An 18,243-nucleotide genomic window follows, 5' to 3' on the forward strand; every position below is an offset into this window, starting at 1 on the left:
CGTGGTACAAAGCAGGAAGTGCTTCCTTAGCAGTGAAAATGAGAAACAGTGCCATAGACCATTCTGTCAGATTAATCGAAATGTGGCATACCAGAAATATCATACACCAAATTCTGCATGTCCGAATTCTAAGCAAAATGAAGAACTGATATATGTGAAACAGCTACAAGTAATTAACCTGTCCCTTTAAAGATCAGGATATTAGAGAACATGCTGCCATCTTGTGTTCAAATATAGACCTACACTATATTCGGACCCTTCGCCCTTTCAGCCACAAGTGAGCATTTAGGAATAAAGTTGAAAGCATACACATTTTTAGACTGTCATCTTATGCTGTTGCACTTTAAGATTTTCTTTTACCTCACTGAACACCTTTTGTGATGAACTGGGATGATAACTGCACCACAGTCCCCACCTAACCTCAGTGCCTAACCTCACTAATGATCTTGTAGACAAATTAACACAAATCCCCACAGTCATGCTCCAAGATCTAGTGGAAAGCCTTCCCAAGAGAGTGAAGCTTATAAACATGCACACTCAGGAGGAAACAGGAGAACATGCACACGCAATAATGTGGTAAATCCCATTTATTCATTAAAAAATAACTTTTCACAAGTTTAGATCAGGCATAAATGTAAATTCTAACTCAAAACATTTGGCCATTTAGCATATTGTGTTACTGGGAGCACTTGAACAAGGCATTATGTAAAAAATATCATTTTTCTGCTAGACCATATAATGTTTAGTTTCTTTTGATGTCAGATATATCCAGAAGTTAAATGGAAAACAAAAACAAAAGCAGACAGCAGCCATTTATTACTTTTTCTATCTCCTGTCATGTCATTTTTTTTTCTTAACCATTTTCTCTGCAATATACACCCTATCTAGCAGGTAACCAAATAATCCATGGGAAAACATAATCACCACTGTGTTGGAGCAGGTGGTGTGGTTAAAGTGATTTTATTTAAAGATAAAAACCCATCCAGATGTGGAAAGAATATAAATGCCCCACCAGGCTGTTTTATAGTGCATCCCCAGGAACAGGCTTTGTGCATATAAATCGTTTAATGCTAACGTTTACTACAAACTTCATTAATCAGTTAGGTCTGATAGAATAATGTAAAGATCATGCAGTAGTTTCGAGGTAATCATTTCAGTTACCAGTATCTCACTAATGAGGCTCATTCAGCTAATGAGGTTAATTTGTCAGCTGCTGTTCTGTGATCATGAGGTAGTGCCACCTTTTGGAAAACCGGCATTAATGATTTTGACATTAAAGATCTTTTAAATGTTAACTCTGATGTTAGATGTGCAATTTCTGTCAAGGTGATTAAAATATTTTAATATCATTATAAGTTTTAAAATTAATACAAGGGTGTGCTAAGATTTTGTCAATGCCACAGCCTGATTCTTGTGGAAAATAAAATACATTTTATTTATTTTGATTACCCCAATAATCATCAGGCTGTCTCGGCTCTAAGAAAAAATATACTGTGCATGTATAAGTTTGTGTGCCCCCAGTCCTATATTATTACGTTTGCATTTCCATTATTTATAGCTTCAGAATAACAAAAAACAGGGCTCAAAGCAAAAGTTTGGACACCCTGCATCGTCAATATTAACCAACCGAAAAGACGTTATTTTGTTGACTCTTCCATTAAGGTTCTATTTTTGCAGATGTTGCTGCACAGTAGAACAATGTACCGTCACTCCCAAATCTGCCTTAACACCCTTTGCAGTCTAACAGGTTTTTTTTTTTTTTGTCAAAGAAATCCTATGACCGACTCTCTCAGAATGTTTTCTAAGTCTTCCAGACCTCAACTTGAACTCCACCATTCCTGTTAACTGTGAATTCATAAGTACATTATGAATTATGGAAATAGCTACCTGAAAACACTTTGCTATCCTCTTACAGCCTTCCCCCGCTTTGAGGGCATTAATAATTTTTTTTTATCAAATTTACCTGAGAGCTTAAAATCTCCTGAGGTGCCTAAACTTTGACACGGTGCTCCTTTACATTTATTCCTTAACAATTGAACAAAACAAAACCAGTACAATAATCCTGCATAAACTTTTAAAAATAAGTGAGGTTTTTTGTCAGTCAGTTCAGGTTCTACTCACTTAACTATTCTAAAAATGCCACTATAATATATATAAACAAAAAACTTCATATATTAGTTAGCTTTTGGAGTGAGCAGGTACACCTTCTCTAGAAGAGAGTCTATTCCCCATGCTTTAAATTTTTCTCTTAAAGCATCTCTATGCTGCACCAGTTCAATGTCACAAGCATCACCTGTAAAACACACACACACACACACACACACACACACACACAAATAAATTAATAATTAAAAAAATAAAAAAATAAATAAATAAATAAATATATATATATATATATATATATATATATATATATATATATATATATATATATATATATATATATATATGGTAAGAGAGATAGAGATAATTGTACTGTATTGTACATCGCTTAGATAAACTCACGATATAAACTTTTGACAACTTCTTCAGGCACAAAAAATGGTGGCCCTGTTGTATAGAAAAATGAGTAAACAAAGATAATAATACACAGTCCCATCAGACCCCAAACAGTCCAGGTAATCCTGTTACCTTTGTACAATTCAGGGTTGTACTCCAGCGTATTCAATAAATACTTGCAGTCCTTGTCCATCAGAGACATGATGAGAGAAGCATACCTTCCAGAAACAAAGAATATTACAGTGATCAAGCAATGCTTTTATTTTTTCTGCCACAACACTTATCCTTATTCTTATTCGATTCTACTATATTCCATTCCTACATGCATTCTAATATTTATAGCACAGGGTTGCGTTGTTTAATTTTCTGTAATAGTACAGCTCTGTGAATAGTGCCAGCTTCAAGGCAAATTACAGGTTTATATTAATGTGCTTCCTCTAATACATTTGTATTAGCAACAAATTACATTGGGACTTGTATGGGGTCATGCCACATTAAACAAAAAAGAGAAATTTGCATAATCATATGGGCTTTTAACATGGAATCATTCATAAGAAAATTATTCATAAGATAAAATAAAACACTTCAAAAGCATCAACTTCATGGTGGAAACAGTCATGGTGTGCTGCATCACACCTAGGGTTGCAAAGGGGTGGAACGTTTCTGGTAAATTCCCAGAAACTTTCTATGGGAACTTCATCTAGGGAATTTTTTAAATATTCCAATTTGGAAACTTACCAGGGATTTATGGGAATTAATTAGAAATGTAGGGAAATTTATATAAACTGTATCATATACAAACAAATATAAACATTTTGTTTGGTCATAAGCTGACATGCATGTAAGCTAATACAGATTTTATAAATTAAATTTTTACTTTGAATTGTTAGTATAATTTTGTTGCACAATAGCTTACACAAAAAGCATTTCACTGCATGTCGTACCCTGTATGTATGTCTATGTGACAAATAACATTTGATTTGATTTGACAAAGCACAAGGACGTTTTAAACATAAATGTATGTAATATTTATGTAAGTTATGTAAAGACTTCAAGATGTCAAAAAAAATGTTTTACATTATTTTGTGTGCAAAATTTAAGAAAAGATGTGTGTTATGTTATGGAGGAATACACAGTGCATGTAGGGGGTGTGACCTCAATAGCCCTGCAGTAAATGTGCTCTGTGCATGTAATTGATGAATGTGCAGGGTAGAAATTGCATGAAATCTGGTTGTTTTAACCAAAATTATACTGCAACATTGTTTTTTTAATTACATATAAATTCCCTGTTATGGGCTAACCTGCAATTGTGTAAATTCTCAATTTATTTACTTATATAACATGATCGTCCCAGCTCTGCTCAGAGACAAACTCTTCCAGCTGAATGTGCCTGAATCCATGTGCAGTTGGATCAAGGACTTCCTGACAGACAGACATCAGTTTGTAAGGCTGGGAAAGCATGTCTCTGACTCTCGGACCATCAGCACTGGATCCCCCCCAAGACTGTGTACTTTCTCCTCTGCTATTCTCCCTGTACACCAACAGCTGCTTATCTGGTCACCAGTCTGTCAAACTCCTGAAGATTGCTGATGACACCACCCTCATCTACCTCATCTCTGATGGCGATGAGTCGGCCTACATGAATGAGACCTACATGAACCGTCTGGTGTCATGGTGCAGCATGAACAACCTGGAGCTCAACTCTCTCAAGACAGTGGAGATGTTGCATCTCCCTGGAAAGATGTTGGTGAACTTCTACACTGCCATCATCAAGTCTATCCTCACATCCTCCATCACGGTCTGGTTTGCTGCAGCTACAGCCAGGGACAAGGCCAAGCTGCAGCATGTCAGCCAATCTGCTGAGAAGGTGATCGGCTGCAGTCATCTCTCCAACTGTACGTCTCCAGGACACAAAGACGTGCAGACGAGCTCGCAGCCGACCCATCTTATCCTGAAACCGAACTCTTTCGGCCCCTCCCCTCCATCAGTACCAGGACCTCACGCTACAAGAACAGTTTCTCCCCCACTGCAGTCAGCCTACTGAACAGTGCCCCACTTACCCCCAGAGGACGCCCACCTACAAAAACTTACTGACAATAACTTTCACATTCTAAATTGCACTACTTTTCATGCAAACTCACATTTATAAATACAACATTCTACATTCTAGATTGTGTACATACTTCATGTCTGTATATATGTTTGGACAGGCACTTTTACATTCTAATTTGCACTACTTCTAATGCAAAGCCACTTTCTGTATAGAGTATTTATTTAATTTATTATAGTTTATTTAAAAACTGTGTACACATTTCCTTCCTTTCCTTTAACTTATGAAGATTGTGGACCTTTAAAAAAGTAGATGCCGACCCCGCAAACATCCCGAACCATCTAGAGACGTACCAGTGCCAATTGGAGTTTTGACATTGGACCTCTATGAATGTTTAAAGGCTCTGGCATGAAGAAGCTGGTGTTGAATCTATGATGATTGCAAATGTTGAGCTATTCTTTGAGTTGCTCAGTAGCTCCTAGTTTTATAACCACAAATGACTGTATAAGACTGTAAAAAGAACATTACTTTTTATCTTACATTCCAGTGCTCATGTTAGTTCTCACTCCAGTGTTCTGTATTGTTTAAAGATTTATAATCACACATCAGGGATAAATACACACCTTTTTTCTTAACTCTTAAATTCTGTAAAGCTGCTTTGAGACAATGTCTGTTATGAAAAGCACTATAGAAATAGACTTGACTCGACTTGACTTTCTGTGTATATGTTTGCACCTGACACCAAGACAAATTCCTAGCACCTAGTACTTAACCCTTTGCTGTACCTGGCAGTAAAACATTTTTCTGATTTTGATATTCCCATTAAATCCTGTAAATCTCATGGAAAGTTTCCAGTCTTGAATATTCCTGGAATTTTGCAACCCTAATCACACCACCCATTTCCTACAAAAAACATGAACCATTGCATATAATTCTTTACTAAATATCTTCCTGTAACAAGCTGCAAGAATTAGGACTGACACATTCTTTTGTGCAAATGCTGACAAATCTATGGACTTACTTTTGCCTGTCACATGGGTTTATGGCCACCAGAGAACCCCTGTCCCAAATCCCTCCAAACTGACCCTCTATAGCACTGCAAAAACAAAGCATGAGAGAGAGGTAAAAAAAGAGAAAGACAGACTTAGAGTTCATGTTATTTTTCCCAGGCATGCTTCATGATCATAAAACTCATACCTGGAGAATTCATATAAATTGCACTTATAGAGCGAGATCTTTGCATCAGAACTCTGGAAACAGAAAAAATTACCATATTTGAGTGAACGTTATTTTAATTCATACAATAAATAGATAGAAATCAAATGACTGTTTAGCTTATAATGGATATAAATCAAAAACTGAGTGTTAATAAAAAAAAATTACTACCAACCAGTAATTCCACAAATGAACTACCGAAATAAAGCTGATCAGTAATGAGTAGCAGAACTACTACAGTAACAATAAACACCCAATTTCTCAGCTTAACTTTATTTATACCTAAAAATTCTTAAAATCATAGGTCTTATAGTGTGTGTGAAAATGCTTGAAAAAACAAAGATATTTTCTGTATACTTTCTCAAAGTCAGCTGCACATACAGTATATAATTATCTTGTTGCATAATGATAATAAGTGTAGGCAGACCGAGCAAGACAGTACAAATGATTCAGCTACACTGACATTCTCACTGCATTAATAATAAATGGCCATGTGTACTAGCTGCAAAGATATTTTTATACACAGTGGACAGCTCAGTGAGGAATCTAGGACTTGTTCTTTATGAGTGGTTTTCGGAAAATCTTCAGGGTACAGGGCTTTCGGTTCGGTACACCAAATCTGAGTTCCCTCAAGAACCTATTGAGTGGCGGACCGCAAGTTTGTCTAGTCTCTACCCTGCACTTTGAGTGCATTAAAAAAATACATTATTAAACTTGAAAACATAGAAACAAATCCAGGGAATTAAAAAAGAAACTAGAGTTAGCGCAGTGACTAAAAATCCTGGAGAAGATCCTGACAATTCTGCATGAGTAAATAAATGTAGGATGGAGGGAATAAAGATATTTGTTAAAGTATGCTGAAATAAGTAGAACAGTTAAGTAGATCATATATTTGGATATTTAAATATTAAATGTAAAACACACACACACACCTAAATACACATCTGTATTACCCAAATGGGGTCTAACAAATATAAAAAAAACAAATGTTTTCTGTTTATTGAATTTAATTTAATCAATTTAATTAGTGCCAATTAAATTGAATACTTAATCAATATAATAAAAAAATGTATTTCATTAATTGATTTATTCAACAAATATAAAATATTATTTTATAAATTATTTAAAGCAGGCATTTTATTTTTAAATTGTTTTAAAAATGTAAACTGTTTAAATGCTGATTATCACAAATGTTAATAATGATAAACCGTGTTAATAAAAAACGACAAGCAATTATATGTTCTGCATTTCTTCTGCGTAACTATACTGAAATTGAACCCAAACCGTGACTTAAAACCTGAGGTAGGTACCGAAGTGTGAATTATTGTGTACCGTTTTTTTTATACAGATTTTTAAAGTCAGTGTTAAAAAAATTTATCTCCTTTAGTTAGGTCTGCCTTTCCAATGTTCTTACCGATGTAATAATTTTTAGATATTAACTCTTCACTTATATATAATTAATTTTTTTTGGTAAAAGTGCCCTAATTGTACCAGGAACTCCTCCTGTGCTTCTATAACACCTTTTAAAGAAAAATATACAAGGTTTGACTTAGTCCTGCAAGGTCATCTTTTTTATCTACACAGCTGTTTTTCTGTTTAGAGTGTCACAGGACACTATCGGTTTAAAAGACAAAACAAAATCTTCCCCAAATAAGATTAGTTTTTGTCTTTTCGGATTTTTCAGTTAGATTCCGAATGGGGATTTGTTTCTAAAAAAAAAAAAAAAAAAGAAAAAGTTTTGTGTCATCCTATGATGAGGGCCTTTCTGCAACTTCATTTCCAAAACATGGACTGCACAATACCTTGAACACTTTAGCTTCTGGTATTGCTGGTACTGGCTCTTCTTTGTACTCCAGGTTTTGTTCCTCGAAAAACTGCTTTATCCCGATTTCAGAAATGTCAACACCGACAATCACGTGACCCATGTCAGCCAGCCTGACATACACAGAACACAATGCATGAATAACTCTGAGTCACATAATAGCATAACTGTCTGTATAACAAAAGTCACACTCTGCACTATCCTATTATAACTGTGAAAATATGAAAAGTCAGCCCCCTACCATTTCATGTCTACAGCTTTACCGCAGAGAGGGAAGAAAAACCGAACCTGCTCTCGTCCACACAAGACTTTGTCAAGATTATCCTTTAGCATTCTGTAAAAACACAGAAGACAAGGGTTATCACATGCATGTGTGAGAAGTGAATGTTTGAAGCAGATTATACCGATTATTCATGTCCATGCCTGTCATGCATATTTCTCTCTACAAATAAAAGAAATGTCACTAAGCAGCCACAAAGATTTCTGTGGGTGTGGACGCTCTTATTTCCAAAACACATAAGAGAAAAATATATGACAAAACTGGAGAAACTATTGCAAACAATAAACTATATGGCTAAATAATTGTGGACATAGATATGCAGGCTTTCACTGAACTTTTTCCATAAATATGAAATCATGATTTAAGATTTCTAAGTGGCTGTAGATTTAAAATTTATTTTCACTGGAACCAAGAGTGTTATGACCTCTCATAGCTAAATGATTACTAATCCTAATAAGCATACATGAAAATCTATTGTATAGACTACCTAGAAGAGTGTCGGTTTTATAAATGCAGAGAGGAAATAAATATAGAAACTCTAGATGTTCAACCAGTACAAATACGTGTGTTATGCTCAGGTGTCCACAAACTATTAGCCAAATGGTTTACCTTCATATATGTACACTTGCTCTTTTCACACCTCACACTTTAACTGAATATGTAATAACTTTTTCCATTGCACTGTTACCTAGATAGCTTCTGTCTATAATTAATTCATTTGCACTACTCTATATCCATTGCATTGCTGCTCACCATTGCCTAACTTACCATTGTATATATTCACCTGTTTATAGTAATAACCATATATTTTGTTTATAGCACATATCCTTCTGTAAATCTCAGTTTATAGTAATAGCCATCTGTATATTATGTTCATAGTACATACACATATGTAAATTACTCCTATAATACCATTTTATTTCATTTATGTAACTTATGTAAACACTGTATATCCTGCACTTGCTGCTATTGCACTCTGGTTAGACCTAAACTGTATTTTGTTGCCTTGTACTTGTACATGTGTAATGACAATAAAGTTGAATCTAATCTAATCTAAACTAATCTAATCTAATCTAATCATATACATGTATTTCAGACAGTCCTATTCTGCATCTCAGTGGTCTGAATCCTCTTTAGATTCTCATTGAGACAGGATTGCTCCCAGTGTGATGTTGATAATAGTGTGTACACATTGGCGTGGAATGGAATGATTAGACAGTAAAAGTAGTACTTGCTGGTGAACATGAGGTTGGTGGAAGCCAATCCTTCCTTCCTGCCATCTCTCCTCCCATTCGCTTGGTGCCATCACTCTGTCTGCTTGAGCTGTCATCATCTTCAGTGCAGTAGTCTGGAAATGAAAACAATATACATGTAATGTACAGTGTTCAGGTCAACTCTCAGATAAAAATGATATAATCTTACATAGAATTTATGATTAAAAGAAGACTTTCCCTACACATTGCAGATTCAAACTGTCTATTACATGCTGTTTTGGTAGTGGATCATATAGGTATCAGTTCCTCATGACATTGGAGTAAATAATGAACAACATATTACATAATGATACTGATTATGAATCAGTCATTCTAGCAGTCACCATGTGATCAGGTAAAATATATTTAGTTTAGAAAAATATATTATATCAACAGTATACTGATTAAAAATGCAAAACAAAGTGTACTTGCTGTCTTACCGGATTTTCTGGACTTTGAACTTCAGCTACAAAATACATTAGTGGAAAAACAGGAAAAGGCAGGACGATCAGCAAACGCTTTACAGCGACTGGACAGAATGTCTGTCAGTCAAACTAAACCCCGCCCACTTATCCGGAGCGAAGTGTCAATGCAAAGATTTCGCAGATTATGAGCGTTTCAATTGAGCTCTAACGGATGGTGAATATTACACAAACCGAATAACATAAACACAACAAAAAAACTAATACTGTCTTTTTTCTTGTCTTTCGTTTTTTTTTTCCCCTTTTCCCCCCAACCCTGGCAGCATCTTGGTTTTAGTTGGAGTGTAGCGGCCCCTAGTGGTACAGCTGGTGCTTTGATAATGTATATAATACAGCAAACATAATAATAACTTAATAATACGCGCCGATTTAAAAAAAAAAAAAAATCTATAATAAAACAAACAAATTAATAAATAACCGTTTACCTGTAGTTTATTGTAGCATCTGAACAATGAATTGATCAGTTCTGCCAGGACCCACTGTCTGATTGGCTGTTGCTAAGATATGGTGATCCGCCATCTTTATAAACAATTTGGTTTGAATGGAAAGTTTCATTAGGGAAGAGATCACATTTTATAAAAGGAAAAGGTGAATTCTAAATCTATTCTCAAGTTTATAGTGCTTATGGGTTTTTTTTTCAACTAGGGTGATATTTAAGAAATTATTTTTTGTGTTCTTGTTTTCCACAGATGAACAAACCCCAAACTGGAACATGGACCTGGAATGATGAAACACAAAACCTGGAGTTCACTTGGTAAACTGACTTTTAGATTCTAACTTCGTAATGTAAATAAATGTATGATACTATTAGAAAATCACCTGTATTTTATAAATCTAGTGACTTTTTTTCCCCCCAACAGTTTTAACATCTCTGCTGGGATTAAAGAGAAGAAAAAAGCCTCAAGACCCTCATACGAAGAGCTTGTTAGGGAACATCTAATAAAGTATACATATAAACACACATACATATATTTAAAATGGAATAGTGGCACAGTGCAGCGTTGCAGATTCACAGCTCCAGTGTCCCCAGCTTGATCCTGAACTTGGGTTACTGTCTGTATGGAGTTTCATTTGGGTTTCCTCTGCATTCTGTGGATTGCTTTCATCTCTCTTACAACATGTATAAATGTGTGTGGCATGACTTTAATGAAATATTCATGTCTTTCATTTATTGTTCCTGGGATACTCTCCAGATCCTACACAGTCCTGAAAGCAGTTACTTAAGATGACTGAATACAATTTTAATCAGCAATTAAATACACTATTAGCAAAATTTAAGTTTATTAATTCAGCTTTACAACTGTGGTCATTTTTTTATTATATATATATTTTATATATCAAGTTTTATTTCTGTGCTGCATCAAGAAATTGCAAACTGACTTCCATTCTTTGGATTTCTGAAGGATTTCACAATGCAAGTCTCCAGCCAAAGGAGGGAGCTCTGGTCTAAGGAAGAGTTTGGTACTTGCTGAGCCGAATACTTACAAATCTGCTGCAGAATGCTCACAGAGGGACTCAATCACCATGGAGGATATTAAACGTAACTGAGAGACAGTGTAGATAATGATATTGATTATTTATCTGCATCTGTAGAATAAATCACCATGATTTGGCACTCTATAAAATGTAAATTCTTTATATTACAGAATTGGCATTCTCATTAATGCAGGAAAAAGAAATGCTGCCTGTTCCACATGGCTTTCTGACTGTGATTAAGTGAGTCATGCATTGAAGTAAACATGATCATCATTAAAGGCCATATGTAAATAGCTGCATTGATAATGAAATGTTTTTTTGTGTGCAGGAGTAAGGAGCTGGATAAGTTTCTGGTTGCACTTTTGCTGTACCTGCACTGCCACTGGCAAAAGAAAGCCCTGGAAGAGAGGTCCAAACCCTGCATGGTGTGAGTCTTAAGTTATAGACTAAGGACATTTGGAAAGGGCTTTCAAATCATCAAAAGATTGTACAGTTGATTGTGTGGTCTACAATTGCTGTGGTCTAGTAAAAATAAACCACTTTTGCATGTACTATTGTGGGGAGAATATTTACTCTATGGTGGTAACAGTGATTCCATTTCATGTCTGGGCTCATCACACTTTCAAAATAACAATGACCCGTGCACAAAGTGAGTTCCATTAGGAATTGGTTTGAGAAGGATCCAGAGTGTTCTTTTAGAGAACCCTGACCTCAATCCCAATGAACTCCTTGGGATGAACTGGAAGGCCAACTGTACCCCAGACCTCCTTGCCAGACATCAGTGCCTGACCTCACTAATGCTTTCATGGATGAGTGATCACATATCCCCATGCTTTAAAATCTAGTGGAAATCTAGTCTTTTCAGAGGAGTAAAGACTATTATAACAGCAAAAGAGGAACTATCTGTAACTGTTTTGGTGGTCATTGTATGTACACTTATTGAATTGAACTGATACATGATGCAGTCTAAACAACAGCAATACTCACATTAACCTGACCACACTGCACTAGTAATGGCTAATTGTAAATCTGGATTAGTATAATCCTCTTTCTTTTGGTTGTTTCAGGGAGCAGAGCACAAGAGAGCAGCAGATGACAGCGGAAGCGAGCGTTAAATTGGAGCTGGCCAAGAAGCACCTGGCGTTATGTTACTCCAGTCTGTTACTGGGGCAGGGCTTCTCCCAACAGCACCACATGGCCTGTGGCAGGTCAGTGGCAAGTTGCCAACCATGAATGATTTGTCTTTTTACTGTCACTGTAAGACATCCTTAGACAATAATTCAGCAATAGATTGCCTAATGTTACACTGCTGCTTAGTTTATATGTAGGTCAAATTTGAACAGTTGCAGGTTTGTAGAATTTAAGGTGGAATAATGCTTTTTTCGTGATAACAAATCATGGTCCTGAAAGACATCACTGACACTGGAGAATTTTTGCTACATGATGTATAACTAAGATCCTGGCTGTCTTTTCCGTAACAGCTGCAAATATAAATGTCACAATGAAAAAATACTGTTGCCGTTGTGAGTGGTGCTTAACTATTGCTTTTTGATTTACTGCCCACAGGAGAAGACTGTCGTCCTCTTACAGAGATAGGCATCTGTATGAGGTTGGTGAAACAAAGTACAAACAAAAGCATCTTATCATTGATACGATGAAGCTTTCTGTAAGGAGACATTTATTTACCTTTATGTATTTCACCAGTCTGAAGTCATTCCTTTAAGTTTTCCCTGCAAGTTTTCCCACAAAGAAAGAGTCTTTATAATTGAGGGCTTTGCATGTTTCTTTGCAACAAGTAGCGTTTTTTTATTTAGTCTTTTTAACTTCAAGAGAAAGTAAAAAACAAATGAAACTAGCTAAAACATAATTGATAATAAGGAACAACTAGCAACAATATATGTGACAATAAATAGATTAAAATAATTGTGATGTCAATGTGGGGTGGCATCATACAGTATCATCCTCTCTATTTTCTTATAATAACACACATTAATCACACTTTATACTCAGTGTATCATTTTACTGTCTATTTGAAAATATGTAAAATAATTGTTTTACATTTTAACAGTCATCTTTTCCTCCTCTCCCTGCTTTTTAAGCAAATAGAGGTAACTGAAGCTGGAAGGTAGATTTTACTAAACGCCTGTTTTACATGTACATTTCAGTTTTTGTACAGCTTCTTCTGCTATGTGGCATGGGTTACCTTTGAAAGGCAGGATCTAAAGGGCATTCAAACTGAGATTGGCTGCTTGCTGTACCCTGACATGTGCAATCCTGCACTGAGGACTCAGAGGAACGAACCAGATGAAGAGGAAGAGGATGAGCAAGAGATCACCCAGAAGGAGAGACAGTCCAAGACCATTCCAAGCATCAGGTCTATGCCTGATTTTGTACCCAAGCATTGTACATATTTTTTACTGTTACATTTTGTGGTAAAAAATGAAATTGCCTCTATCACTAGTGCACAGTTGGTGATAAAATGAATTGGTTGTTAATACAGGACTTGTAGGCATAAACAGGGCCTAATCTCTGTGTTGAGCCAGTGCTCACCTCTTATGATGTCCATCCTGCCTTCCACACGAGAAAAAGCATCTAATTTGTTCCAGAGGTCTAGCTTCCACAAGCGGCAGCCAGATAATCCCATAGACACAGATGTTCTGATAGAGGAGCTCAGCCAACAGCTGGCATCATGCAGGTGATAAATGGGTTACTCTAATTGCAATATTTGTAGCTATTTTCATTAATTGTCCCTGTCCATTTTAATGTCTCTAGTTCTCCTGTCTGGTTATTAGTTTTGGTATACTGGGAAAGCCTCTGAGCCAATTGAAACACATCACAATGATGCCCAGTGGAGCCAAGATGGACGATGAAGAGGTGGAAAATGAAGGCACTGTTGATGATGATGATAATGAAAATGATAATCTGCTAACAGATCATTGGAGTAGGAAAACTTCATTTATGCACCAGAGATCGGCCACAACAACTGCAGAGAAACGGAACCGCCTGAGCCGGGCTCACACTGTGACCTCGAGAGCCACCACTGAGGCACCGTTATCAGACACGGAATGAACAGTTTTGTGCGTGTGAATGTGTATGTTATAGTGGTGTAATGCAATACCATTCTCTATATCTGTTTACTGTATCTATATCAGAAACCCAGGGAAGCATTGAAATTCAAAGCGGCTGTAAAAACAAAGCCATTTTTATCCACATATTAAAGCACTATGTTCTGCAAATAGCTGTACAGTAGATTATCACTTTATTCAACTCCTAAACTGTATTTATCATCCTTGTTTTTTTTCTTTGAGAAGAAAAGTCATCTAGTACCGTATTTTTCGGACTATAAGCCGCTACTTTTTTCTTACGTTTTGAACCCCGCGGCTTAAACAACGAAGCGGCTAATTTATGAATTTTTCCTGGGTTTTTCCCGGTTTCACAAACTTTAAGCCAAAAAAATGAGCGACATAACATTAGACCAATGAAATTTCCAAACGGAAATGAAAAAATGCACCTCACCTGTGTTCTGAGCTGCACGGCTTCGGGAGAAAAAACTTTTTTTTAAACGCACGACGATGTCAAAAGATAAACTCCCGAAAGAAATAGTTGTGAAAGGAAGGAGGAAGACAGTGAACAATGATTTTCTTGGTCGGCTACTGTTTAGATACAAGCTGTTGTAGCGCGTTGAGTCAGGGTGAAGGGAGACTCCAGTTGCAACAGAAATCATATAAGCACAGACAGCTTTCCAAAACTCGTGCTTTTTTATTTTTCTTGGCAACAGCGTTACGGGTTAGTCAAAGAAACTTAGAAATGAGCATCAGAAAATGATAAGGACATAATCCTCGTCTTGCACACATGCAGTAATAGCGGAAAAAATGCAGTGGCAGGCTATTCCCAAAATACCGCTATGCTCCTAAAGGAAGCGCAACATATTTCACCTGTTACACAGTGTGTAACGTGTCTTTCGTGAAAGCCTGTGTAAAGTACATTAGTGTAGACAGGTGCGGCTTATTTATGTTAAAAATAAAAATATTTGTAAAATTCAGTGGGTACGGCTTATATATGGGTGCGCTTTATAGTCCGGAAATTACAGTATGTCTGCATAATACAGCAAATCAGAAATGCACACCACTGTTAACCTGTTTGCCTAGAAAAAGAACAGAAAAGAGAAAAAAAATATATTTTTTATGGTTGAACATTTTGATATAGTTTCAAGATTTTGTGTGATTTTTTAGCTACAGTTGTGGTGAATCCTAGCAAACCTTATTACAAACTTCTGCAACCAGTCTTTAAAGCTCATCTTTAAAGTAAAACCATTTGTTCTATTATCCACTGACAGAAAAACAAACAAACAAACAAAAACTTTGCATGTAAAAATCTATTGGCCTATTTTTCATACCTGTATGTGTATTTGTTTAGGACGCATTATTTGTTCAATCCAGGCAATCTACTTGTATTCACTTACATTTCAAGTATGGTAAGACCACATATCTGATTAAGATTCTGTTATTTTATCTGCTTGTATTATTTAATATTTGTAACTATTTCGCATGTTCAGAGTTGACCTAACAGAGAAGAACATTCTTCGTAAAACTGTACAATGAGTCAGTATAACGAGCAAAACCACCTGCCTAATACTTTCTAAAACTAAGGTATTTTTGTGGTATCTGGAACCATCAAGTTCAAGGATCCAAGGATCAAGCCATTTTTTGTCCAGCACATCCTATAGATGTGCTTAATATTATTAATATCTGGGAAATTTGAAGGCAAACTCAAAACCTTGTCATGTTCTTTAGTCCATTCCTGAATATGTTTTGCAGTGTGACAGGGCACACTAACCTGCTGAAAGAAATAACTACCATTATGGAATACAATTTCCATTAAAAGGTGTACTTGGTTTGTAACTATATTTAGATAGGTAGTACATGTCAAAGTAACATGCACATAATCTCCAGGACCCAATGTTTCCCAGCATAACTTTGCTCAGTGCATCACACTGCCTCTATTGTCTTGCTTTCCTCTTATAGTACATTCTGGCTCCATCTCTTTTTCTCAAGTAAGTGATGCACATCACCCGGACACTGACAAAAGAAAAAATGATTCATCAGACCACGCGACTTTCTTTCATTGCTTCATGATTCATTTCTGGCACTTTAATGGGTACTACGCAGCCCTATACGCAGCAAGCTGTGATGCAGTGGGTTTTGACACCATTCTATTACATTCAGCATTAAGCATCAAGTGCTACAGTGGCTCTTCTGTGGAAATAGGACCAGACAGTTAGCCTTCACTCCAAACATGGATCAGTAAGCTTTGGGCATCCATGGTTCTTTCTCTATAGACAATTTCAGGCCGTCACTAACCACTGAATACTGGGAAAAACCAGAAAGATTTGGTATTTTGGAGATGCTCTCACCGAGTCTTCTAACCAACACAATTTGGCTCTATACATACTCACTCATATCTTTACACTTGCCTACTCTTTCTGCTTTCAACAGACCATACTTGAAATTTGACTGTTCACATGTTGCCTAATAGACCCCACCCTTTGATAGGGACAACTGAAACAAAATAATCAATGTTATTTACTTCCCCTGTCCCTGGTTTTGATATTATGTGTGATTATATAAAATAAAACATCTGATGTCCTTTCAGTGACAATTTCTTATTACACATGACATTCTGATTTTACTTCTTTATATGATCATCGGCAATCCATATGGCAGTTAATTTTTGTGTGCTTACATTTATAGAGCCAAAATAATGAGCATAGCAGAAGCAGCTTTGGTATCTTGCTAATTGGATGGGTGATCTAGGCCTCTGTGCTGAGTAATCTGGGTCTGTATAGGCCTAATGAGAAGAGTTGAGCTGCACAGGGAGTGTTTGTATGTTTAATTTGTACGGGCGGCGGCATGGTTTTGTTTCTGAGTGTAGGAGTCAAATCCGCTTTCAATTTAAATAATCCAGTGTAATGCGGTTGCTATTTTCATAATCATGTGATCAACCTTTCTGGGTTATTTTAATGACATGCTGCTGAAAAATGCCTTGGAGTTGACTGACATAATTTTGACTTTTGCTACTTGTTAAATTGATCTTAGTACTCTTCATAATGTCTGTATATTGTATAAAATATAAAACATGAAGACATGTCATGATGGAAGCATGTATGTAAGACTGCACACTATCCCGTTAGGTGATGTCCTATGATTGGAGTGAGTTGTAGGTGGAAATTGGTAGGTGACCAAATTTAGCAGAAAATGGTGGGGAAAATCTGATCAGGATGAGAATTTCTGATAAATTTCTAAAATCAACTCTGACATACAAACTCCTATAAGCCCAAAGAGTGTGGTCAGATGACACCAAAGGTTAACTTTACAGCAAAACCCAAGATCATCACAGATGGCTTTAAAACAGCAATTTAGTGGCTTTTATTTCTTTCATTGTAAAAATGTGTGTTTTGATTTGAAATTTTTTGCTGCTATAACATCAGTGGTGGACAAAAAAAACATCTGATATGCTCAACCATTATCTTAAATTAGATATTTTAAATAACTGCAAATTCTGCAACCAGCAATCTTTTAAGACAGTTTTCAGACATATCCACTTACACAAGATCAAAAATAAGTCAATTTCACTCACAATCATAATTTGTTCAATCAAAATCATGCCTAGGTCACGACCTTCCTGAGGTGCTTCCCTAGTTGTCCATTAGGGGGCGACAGCGTACAGTGTACAGGTGCACAAACACCTATATAGTCATTAAGGTGCAGAAACAAAAGGTGTGTGTGTGTACAGAATTAAACCGAAAAAAAAAACCACCAGATATGTTTTCTTTTACTTGCAATAGTAAAGAAAAATTCAGCACGCTAGATGAAATGAAAGGTTAGAAAGTGGGTAGAATAAACTAAAATAAAAAAAAGAAGACAGGAGAAAATAAGAGAAGAGAGTAGCACCCCACCCACTCTGTTTTGTATGTGGTCGGTAGACATGTCAGTCATTGGGCCGGCTCTCTCTCCCTCAGCTGACCTGGATTTGCTGTTGTTGCTCGGCTTGCAGCACTGCAGGCGAGTTTGCGCTCCGAGAGTCGCGCGGTGCAGCCAGCGAGTAAAACAAACAAGTCATTTTCATGATTATTTCCGCACGCAGAAAGTGCGCTGAGGAGTAGTCTG

At 36.3% G+C, this 18,243-nt stretch overlaps 2 protein-coding genes across 5 annotated transcripts; one reads left to right on the plus strand and one right to left on the minus strand.

The window, feature by feature from the left end:
* Positions 1–2,001: 2,001 nt before the first annotated feature.
* On the minus strand, positions 2,002–18,165 carry LOC124375903 (probable thiopurine S-methyltransferase). 4 transcript variants are annotated; one of them, XM_046834626.1, is made up of 9 exons: positions 18,037–18,165; positions 9,102–9,214; positions 7,828–7,920; positions 7,567–7,699; positions 5,747–5,799; positions 5,571–5,645; positions 2,632–2,717; positions 2,506–2,550; positions 2,002–2,293 (listed from the first exon to the last, which is right to left on the minus strand). In XM_046834626.1, the coding sequence occupies exons 1-9, from the start codon at positions 18,070–18,072 to the stop codon at positions 2,175–2,177; spliced, it is 753 nt and encodes a 250-aa protein (XP_046690582.1). In that variant the 5' UTR covers positions 18,073–18,165; the 3' UTR covers positions 2,002–2,174. The 4 variants fall into 4 exon arrangements, with proteins under 4 accessions (XP_046690582.1, XP_046690581.1, XP_046690584.1 ...); XM_046834625.1 differs by lacking the exon at positions 18,037–18,165 and adding an exon at positions 9,560–9,705; XM_046834628.1 differs by lacking the exon at positions 18,037–18,165 and adding an exon at positions 9,560–9,585 and having other exon boundaries at positions 9,098–9,214.
* On the plus strand, positions 9,967–14,428 carry LOC124375901 (protein phosphatase 1 regulatory subunit 36). Its single transcript, XM_046834624.1, has 11 exons — positions 9,967–10,189; positions 10,291–10,355; positions 10,462–10,545; positions 11,005–11,141; positions 11,248–11,317; positions 11,406–11,504; positions 12,145–12,285; positions 12,644–12,686; positions 13,243–13,451; positions 13,578–13,772; positions 13,870–14,428. Exons 2-11 carry the CDS (start codon positions 10,291–10,293, stop codon positions 14,144–14,146), a joined length of 1,320 nt encoding a protein of 439 aa, XP_046690580.1. The 5' UTR covers positions 9,967–10,189; the 3' UTR covers positions 14,147–14,428.
* Positions 18,166–18,243: the final 78 nt, after the last annotated feature.

The sequence above is a fragment of the Silurus meridionalis genome, chromosome 22 (genome assembly GCF_014805685.1).
Source record: "Silurus meridionalis isolate SWU-2019-XX chromosome 22, ASM1480568v1, whole genome shotgun sequence".
Taxonomy (NCBI): Eukaryota; Metazoa; Chordata; class Actinopteri; order Siluriformes; family Siluridae; genus Silurus; species Silurus meridionalis.